Source organism: Brassica oleracea, chromosome C4 (assembly GCF_000695525.1).
Source record: "Brassica oleracea var. oleracea cultivar TO1000 chromosome C4, BOL, whole genome shotgun sequence".
In the NCBI taxonomy this organism is placed as follows: Eukaryota; Viridiplantae; Streptophyta; class Magnoliopsida; order Brassicales; family Brassicaceae; genus Brassica; species Brassica oleracea.
The window spans coordinates 3,245,102-3,254,339 of record NC_027751.1 but is presented as its reverse complement, the minus strand read 5'-3'; the positions used below and the strand labels follow the sequence as shown (position 1 = coordinate 3,254,339).

General features: G+C 36.5%; 2 protein-coding genes and 1 long non-coding RNA gene across 4 annotated transcripts; 2 read left to right on the top strand and 1 right to left on the bottom strand.

Annotated features, from left to right (window-relative positions):
* Window positions 1-2,899: 2,899 nt before the first annotated feature.
* On the top strand, window positions 2,900-3,316 carry LOC106337863. The gene has a single exon (XM_013776968.1). The coding sequence runs from the start codon at window positions 2,900-2,902 to the stop codon at window positions 3,314-3,316; it is 417 nt and encodes a 138-aa protein (XP_013632422.1).
* A 1,569-nt stretch (window positions 3,317-4,885) lies between these two features.
* On the top strand, window positions 4,886-5,920 carry LOC106337862 (uncharacterized mitochondrial protein AtMg00810-like). The gene has a single exon (XM_013776967.1). The coding sequence runs from the start codon at window positions 4,886-4,888 to the stop codon at window positions 5,918-5,920; it is 1,035 nt and encodes a 344-aa protein (XP_013632421.1).
* A 473-nt stretch (window positions 5,921-6,393) lies between these two features.
* LOC106341823 lies at window positions 6,394-8,020 on the bottom strand. 2 transcript variants are annotated; one of them, XR_001269771.1, is made up of 6 exons: window positions 7,778-8,020; window positions 7,600-7,678; window positions 7,301-7,532; window positions 7,108-7,225; window positions 6,696-7,015; window positions 6,394-6,603 (listed from the first exon to the last, which is right to left on the bottom strand). It is a non-coding gene; the product is annotated as an uncharacterized LOC106341823 (long non-coding RNA). The 2 variants fall into 2 exon arrangements; XR_001269770.1 differs by having other exon boundaries at window positions 7,108-7,532; window positions 7,778-8,019.
* Window positions 8,021-9,238: the final 1,218 nt, after the last annotated feature.

Genomic DNA, 9,238 nt, shown 5'->3' with positions numbered 1-9,238 from the left:
ACCCCCAATGGACTCTAGTCTTGAACTTGTATGGTCTATGTTATGGATCATCCACTTCATGATTCATAACATCTTGCATGTTTTGCGTTGGTTGTTTGACTTAGTCTACTCTGAATATTTAGTTAGAATTTCAGTCTTTACATATCTTTATGACTTTACTCTGTGCTACGCGCGGAATATGATTTACGCTGCAATGTATATACCTATATAATTGTCTACTGTTATTGCGTAAAATTTATATTACGATTTGCTAGAGAAATATATTGAAAGGAAGTGGGTTTGAAAATATCTGTCACGGACAAATTCATGCGGGATATTTGTATTTGTTGTTGTGTGTGATTTTGTTAAAGTGATGTTGTTTTGTGATAATATTTTTAAATGAATATTGTTGGTGTTGTCAATATAGTATATAAGAGTAGGTGAGTTTATATATTTTGTGAATCTTTTATCAATGTGTTGTTGCGTGTATTTAGTATTTGTTAGTGATGAAGCGGACCTTCACTGCAGTCATTATGTAAAATTGAATTTTGAGATCTTTGCATTTAGTCATTATTAACATTATAATTAACGGTTTTGCTTAGGCATTGATTGTCGGCTTTCGATTCGGTCCGAGATCTTTTCAGTTTTTTTAATCTAGAAATCTATAAACGGTTCGATTATTTATCAAAATTTTGTTTGTTTCAGTTAAATTTGTGTAAAACTGTTAGATACCAAATGATATCCGATAAAATTTTGGTTTCAATTCAGTTCTGGTTCGTTCTGTCTTGGATAATTAGGGAAAATCGGATAAAATAAGTTTTTAGTTATTTGGGATTAAATAACAGGTAATTCAGGTAAATTTAATTATTTTGGATATAAATTATTTGGATAATTCGGAATTTTGGGGTAATTCAGATAATTTTATTAAAAGTTGGATAAAAAGTATTCAGTAATTCGTTTTCCAGGTAATTCAGTTTATAAGTAATGTTTTAAAAATTATTTGGTAATTTTAAAAATAATTATAATTAATAGTTTTTAGTATATAAATAATACTTTGAATATTTGGATACATATTTGGTTTTCGGTTCAGTCTAGTTTGTTTTTTTTTTTTTTCATTTTTTTTTGTTCTAGAGAGATATGAACAGTTTGGTTATTTTTAAAATAAGTTTCTGTTTAATTCGGTTGGCGAAACAATTTCAGGATTGGACTAATATCCACTGAAATATTGGTTCCAATTCGGTTCCGAGGTTTTGGATAATTTCAGATCTTTCGTATATTAAATCAGTTTTATTTATTTTAAATGAAATATCAGGTAATTCGGGTAAATTAAATACTTCGGATTAAAATTATTCAGACAATTCGGTTCTTTCGGGTAATTTTTAAACATTTTAGGGAAAGCAATATTCTGGTAATTCTGTTTTTAGGTAGTTCAGTTTATAGGTAGTGTTTTAAATATATTTGGTAATTCTAATACTAAAATTATTTGAGGATTTTATCTGTTTGATTCCAGTTTAGTTTGTTTTTTTTCTTGTTTTCAGAGATATATAGACTGTCTGGTTATTTATGAACATCAACTCAGTTTTGACATAATTAAAATAAACAATTACTAAATACCGATAATTATTTTCTATTTATTTTTTGGAATTTAATGAGTAAAATTTTATCGGATAAATCGGAGTGTAATGTATATTTTATCTAAACATACGAAATATCTGAATTTCATATGCCTCTGCCGTATAAATTACATTTTCAATAAATTAGATGTAGGTTCACTTTGACATAATTTAAATAAGCTAATACTATAGTATTTTCTATTTATTTGTAGAATTTCATGTGCAAACATTTTTCATTGTTTAACTTTGTATATTCAATGATTTTTAATGGAATGTTTATAGTTGCGAGTCTTGCGACATAAGTAATTATTTGCCTTTGCATCTCTACAACCAATTCTTTGTATTCATCTACTATATTTTTCGAATTTTTCCAGAGCTTCAATCATAGTTTTTGAATTCTCGAATTTCTACATAAGCAATGCGTCTGTCCATATCACTCATCCACATATTTTTCTTATCCAATATCTATTACCTTGTTTGAATCTTCTGATTCTTAGATCATAGATTTTGATCGCCTGATTCGAACTCAAGTTAGGCTTTATTTACTCGAGCTCAACACCTCTTTTTTTCTTCATCATGATCTTTGATCATTTGCCTCTCCTCCAAATATTTAATCTTAGATTATGATTGTTCGAGTTGCAACCCAAGCTGTGATTTATGTTCCTACAACTCAGTCACATCTTTTGTTGATACACCTATTAAATTATGCGTCTTCTCCTCAAGTTGTACGTCTTGTCTCTGCAGCTCAACCACCAGCTTCATATTTTTCCAATTTCATATTTTACTTTGTGTCTTTTCCCTAAAACCTGAGTCTAGCATTTCTTTGTTTTAGTTGCGGCTCAAACTGTGCTTTCTGCTTCTGGAACTCTGTTTCTGATTAACTTAAGAAAGAGAGTAAGAGAAGTATTTATAAACAATCTATAACTCAGGAGAACATCACGTAAAAGCTTCGATCTGGTGTCCTAAAGACTGTTTTAATTATTGAGGGCTCATAAGACGACTGAAACAGGAAGTCTATGAGTCTGTGTGGCATTTTCAGATTTCGTAGTTTGGTGTAGTTTGGTCACACTACCCTGATGGAACTTGTTTTATATAATATTAGAATTAGAAATTAGATTTCTAATATTCTCATCCACTTGAATTTTAGAATGTAGTATTTTTTCTTGATGAACATTCTTTCCTTTTTGCTTACTATATACAGAACTTGAGCAAAAAAAAAAAAAAGTAAATACATTATTTCTAGATTTTACTTCTTAGAGTTTGACAACAAGTTCAGACAACAAGTGAAGCTTGGAGATAATAGGCGGATGCAAGTGGAAGGGAAAGGCAACTTAAGGTTGGAGATTAATGGTGTCATTCAAGTGATCACTGCAGTCTACTTCGTGACGGGGTTGAAGAATAATCTGTTATCTGTGGGTCAGTTGCAGCAGAAAGGGTTGAGGATCATAATCGAGGAAGATACGTGTGAGATTTGGCACAAGCAACAGCGCAGGCTGATCATGCACTCTGTAATGACCACAAACAGGATGTTTGTAGTAACTGCTATCGTCAAGGAGCCTAAGGAAGCACTAGAAGCAAATAGAGTTCAGAGTGTGGTGAAAACGTTGGAGGAAACTTGGCACAAACGCTTCGGACATCTGAATCACAACAGTTTGCTAACGTTAGCAGATAAGGCAATGGTGGAAGGTCTACCAAAGATCAACATCAATGGGACAGTGTGTTAAGTATGTATGAAGGGGAAGCAGATTAGAGAGAAGATACCAAAGAAGAGTCTATGGAGAGCAACACGACGACTGGAGCTGATTCACAGCGACATATGCGGGCCTATCTCACCCACATCTGAAAGCGGCAAGAGGTACATAATCAATTTCATTGATGAGTATAGCCGAAAATGCTGGACCTTCTTTCTTGCTAAGAAATCAGAGGCGCTGAGAACCTTCAAGGAGTTCAAGAATGCTGCAGAGAGGGAAAGTGGGGAGCTGCTTGTCTGTCTCAGAACAGACAGAGGTGGGGAATACAACTCCAAGGAGTTTCAGGACTTCTGCGTTGAACACGGTATCAAACGGCAACTGACAGCTGCATACACGCCCCAGCAGAACGGCGTAGCGGAAAGAAAGAACAGAAGCATCATGAATATGGTGAGGTGCATGCTGTTTGGTATGAAGGTACCGCTCAGGTATTGGACAGAGGCAACGCAATATGCTGTTCACATCCTCAACAGAAGCCCAACAAAGAGACTAGGAGAAGTAACACCAAGTGAAAAGTGGAGCAATCACAAGCCGACTGTAGTACATCTTCGTGTGTTTGGCTGTGTAGCTTATGCGCTTGTACCTTATGAGAAGCGTGTGAAGCTAGATGAGAAGAGCGTGAGATGCGTCATGTTTGGTGTGAGTAAGGAGTCAAAAGCTTATAGACTTTATGATCCCATCGGGAAGAGGATTATAATAAGCAAAGACGTGAGGTTTGACGAGGAGATGCAGTGGAGTTGGGAAGGTAATAACAATGAAGAGAAGTTTGTCGAATGTTTAGATGATGAAGCTGAAGAAGAGAAGAATCAGGGTGAGAATCTGGAGGCAAAACCGGTAGCAAATGAAGAAATGGTAGAAGAAGAACATGTTCCTGCACCAGAAGCGGTAGAAGAAAATGTTCCTGCAACAAGAGAGGGATCAAACACAGGCAGAGCAGGAAGGAGCAAACTCAAACCAGTCTGGATGAAAGATTACGTAGTTGATGGAAGGGGTCTGATTATGGAAGAAGATGGTGAAGAATTGATTGCCATGTTTGTCTCAGGTGATGATCCAGAGAAGTTTGAAGAAGCGGTCAGATATGATATATGGAGGAGAGCTATGGAAGCCGAGATTGAATCGATAGAAGAGAATGAGACATGGGAGTTAGTCAGTCTACCTGAGAACGCAAAGGTGATAGGCGTAAAATGGGTTTTCAAGACCAAGCTGAATGAAAGAGGAGAGGTGGATAAGTATAAAGCAAGGCTTGTGGCTAAGGGATTTCACCAAACCTATGGAGTAGACTTCCATGAAGTCTTTGCACCAGTGGCCAGATGGGACACAATCAGGTTGATACTTGGTCTTTCGGCTCAAAGGGGATGGAGCGTTTACCAATTAGATGTGAAGAGCGCGTTCCTGCACGGTGAGCTGAAGGAGGATGTTTACGTGGAACAACCCAAGGGGTTTGAGTCTCAGGAAGATGGTGAGAAGGTTTACAAGTAAAAGAAGGCTTTATATGGCCTGAGACAAGCTCCTAGGGCCTGGTACAGCAGGATCGAGAGTTACTTTATGAGGGAAGGCTTTGTGAAGTGTTACTGCGAACACACATTGTTCGTAAAGACAGAAGGAGGGAACTCGTTGATCATCAGTTTGTACGTCGATGATCTCATCTACACCAGCAACTCGGAAAGCATGCTTGATAGCTTCAAAAAATCGATGCAAGAAGAGTTCTCTATGACGGATTTAGGGAAGATGAAGTACTGTCTAGGTGTGGAGGTTATACAAGATGAGGCTGGGATCTTTATAAGTCAGAGAAAGTATGCTCTGGAGACTCTGAAGAAGTATGGGATGCAGGACTGCAATGCTGTGAGAAATCCGATGGTTCCAGGCAACAAACTGACAAAGAGAGGAGCTGGAGAAGAAGTAGATCCAACGGCTTACAAGCAACTTGTGGGAAGCTTGAGGTACTTAACAGCTACTCGACCTGATTTGATATATTCTGTGAATGTGGTCAGTAGATACATGGAGAATCCAAGAGAGGAACACATGATGGCTGTCAAGCATATCATGAGGTATGTGAAAGGGACTGCAGGTTTCGGAATTCAGTACTTGTGTGGTGGAGAAGAAAAACTTGTGGGGTATGTGGATAGTGATTATGCAGGCGATGAAGACGATAGAAAGAGCACATCAGGTTTTACATTTATGTTTGGAGGAGGAGCTGTGTCTTGGAGCTCAAAGAAACAGCCCATCGTTACTCTTTCTACCACGGAGGCAGAGTATGTTGCTGCAGCAAATGGAGCTTGTCAAGCTGTATGGATGAGGAATATGTTAACTGAAATCGGGTTTGGTCAAGGTGATGGTACGGTTCTTTTCTGCGATAACAGTTCAGCTATCAAGTTATCAAAGAATCTTGTGCTACATGGAAGAAGCAAGCATATACATGTGAGGTTCCATTTCTTAAGAGAGCTCGTGAATGAAGGTATCATTTCAACGGAGTATTGTTCAACTCATGAGCAATTAGCGGATATCATGACAAAACCGGTAAAGCTTGAAGTGTTCGAGAAGTTGAGGGCAGACATTGGAGTAACATTGAAAGAAGGTTAAACTTGAGGAAGAAGTTCAAGTTTAAGGGAGGGATTGCTGAATAAAGAAGACCGAGTCTTTCGCTGTTTGTTTCAAGTATTTCTTGTTGTTTAAGTTATTTGAATAAGTCTTCCTCTGTTATAGGAAGTGGTTTAGTTGTTAACGAGTTTGTAGGAAGTAGTTGTACGCTTTGTTATTTAAGCAACGCTTGCGTTGTCTTTGTTGAAGAAGAAAACAGAACTTTCAGTTTACAAAGAGTTTCATGAGTCAGTGTGGCATTTTCAGATTTCGTAGTTTGGTGTAGTTTGGTCACACTACCCTGATGGAACTTGTTTTATATAATATTAGAATTAGAAATTAGATTACTAATATTCTCAACCACTTGAATTTTAGAATGTTGTTTTTTTTCTTGATGAACATTCTTTCCTTTTTGCTTACTATTTACAGAACTTGAGCAAAAAAAAAAAGTAAATACATTATTTCTAGATTTTACGTTGATTTTTATCTGACTTAAATTTACATGAGATATAAGAGAACAGAAGGAAAAAGAACAAACATAGAAGTAAACTGTAAAACCTATAAGAAATCATTCACTACATCTCATACTTTTGTCTACAAAGATAACAGAATCATCACGCAACAGTGTTGAAAGCTAAACCTTGAAGTACTCTTAAACAGCTCTCCAACATAGCTTTTATAACATCCTGCAAACACAACATCAATAATATTATTCTGGTTAGTGTTTAGTACTTATTACCATCAAACTTAAATACTTTGCTTTCTTCAGTTTGTTTACCTTATTTACAGAATCTTGCATATATCTAACAATGTTTGAGACAATAACAATAGAGCAAAGTCTCTGCTCTCCCAGCGTTAACATAGGTCTTGAACGTAACGTAACAATATGATTAGTACTCACTCTCTCTCCATCTACACTCATTGTGAGAGCTTAAATAAAGACTTGAGACCTAAACCAAGATGCAGATTCACTTGTATAGAACAGTTGCTAGGAGACCTAAACTCCACAAGTTAATTGTAAGAGCGTTGAAGCTTTTTATTAATAGCCCTAATTATGGAAAGTTCAGCTTCTGGTTCTCTACGCTTCTCCTGCTTCTCCTGTAAAGGGGAAAGAAGGAAATCAAGTCTAGGGATGATGGGAAGCAATGGCTGTCCAAGAAATTAAAACAAAAGCAAGCATGTGGGTCCACCTCAACATCATCCAAATCCATATAAACTTCTTTGTCTATGAACTCTTCGGGATAAACTCCAACTTTCGAGATTTGGTCTTTGAAGAAACGTATCTTTGGTGCCATCTCTCCATTTTCTCTTCATAAAAATGAAAAATCAAAGTTCAAAGACAAACTTCAAAGAGAAATAGATTACAATGGACAATCATATAACTGGTAGAGAGATGATAAAAGAGCGAGGGAGAGCCTCCCAGAATCTGATGAGACGCACTTCGACGATTGAGTCAAATCGATAGAGGAGAGTCGGACAGCATTAAGTTCAGATTGCTCTGAGTCACATCAAAACCGCTTATGGAATAAATTGAACCTGTCTTGATAAGATACTTGTACACAGTGGCTGAGAGCAGGCCGCCGGTTAGAATTAATAGCAGCCTTCATAATGTTCCCTGAAACAGAGGTTGAAAGTTATCAGAAAGAAGAAACATAGAGAATCTTGCCGGAATATCAACCTACATCGATCTCCACCGTGAAATGACATTACTGGCCTCTGGCGACCTGCTCTGACCTCAACAGTGGCGGAGCACCTGCCAGACTTCAAATAAGAGAACAAAAACTCTCTGAGATAGCCATTTCAGGAGAATAAGTCTACTAAGAAAGATTGAGAATATGGATTTGAGAGGAGCAAGGCTACCTTTATATACTCGCAGATACACCGCTTTGCACAAAAGAAACTTGCATTAAAGGCTAGATCGTGGTTGATGGATTTCATAAGAGGCTTAACGGGATGAATCTGTAGTGGGAGCATTTATGTTGAAGAAGACGAATATCAAACGTCAAAATCGAAACCCCATCTCAATTTTCTCTAACGGCGGAAAAGAAAGAAGGCGATGAACCCTAATTTACAAAATGACACTGTTTAAGGGTATTAACAGACAGGCTACGTATATTCACAACAATATAAAGCCTAAACCCACAAAGAAACCCACATCTATCGTCGAAGCCCATCACGAATTCTTCCCGATTACAAAAAAAAGCCTAAGACGAATTCGTTTAATGAAACGACGCGGAGAGAAGGTAGACACGTGGCACGCGTACATGAGGCGAGTTTCCAGGCTAGATCTGACGTGGACCCCTTAGGAAGGAGGCAAACAATAGATAGATGTATTTAAACAGAATTTATAAAAAGTTTAATTTTCATTGTATCTTCATATAGCTCATGCTAGCCACTCCAGGACCGAGACCCCACCACCACCGGCGGACTCGCCCACCATTTTCGCCGTTGGACCTAAGGCCCCATCGCCTCCGTTTGACCCAGATTCCAGCGACGCCAATGATGATGGATATGAACAAAATAAATTCAAATTCAAATTTAGTGGTTACGAATTTATATTAGAAAAGCTGTCGCAAATATCTACAAATTGCAGGATGAAACAAAGAACGTGGTTACCAAATTACCAATCCATCTCAAATTTGATAATGTTTGCTGCAACCAGTCATTTTACGATGAGCACATATATAGTTATCGTTTCGGTTATGTGACAAAACTTTAAAAAATATTGCTATCAAATTTTCGGTAATAACTACAGAAAAATCGTTATCTGCTGTTATTTTTTTTTCTTTTTGTATCCTACTTGGTAACATGGTATCCCCAAGAAATTTATCATAAATAGCAATAAAATTCTTTGAATAAAACTACATCAAAACTTATTATAATCGTAACTCTATTATAAGAACAGTTCCATCGGTTTGAACCCCACTTGGATATCTTAAAAGGTAAAAATAGTATTGTAATAAATTTTATTTAAATAATTAAATTGCCATTTTAAAAAAATCTGAAAAAATAGAAAGAAGCTATTTGGCATTTGACTATTAGATAAGATTCTTAAATCTATTAAGAACCTGTTTTTTTTTTACTTTTCCTTTTCCTTACTTCTTTTAATTTTTTTAATATTTACAATTATAATCTTTAGATATTTTGTGACAGCTTCCCACTGTAGCTGCTTTAATGTTCTTGTTAACCATGAAGTTTTGATATTGGTCTATCACTACAAGAAAACAGCGATATTCTGACGAACATTCCGACGGAAAATGAAATTCTCGGATTATCCGAAGAAATTCCGAGGAAACACAAAATTTGGTTTCCTCGGAATAT

Bases quoted from the DNA above. Each gene is read 5' to 3' on its own strand.
- LOC106337862 (XM_013776967.1), top strand. From the start codon at position 4,886: ATGAGGGAAGGCTTTGTGAAGTGTTACTGCGAACACACATTGTTCGTA.
- LOC106337863 (XM_013776968.1), top strand. From the start codon at position 2,900: ATGCAAGTGGAAGGGAAAGGCAACTTAAGGTTGGAGATTAATGGTGTC.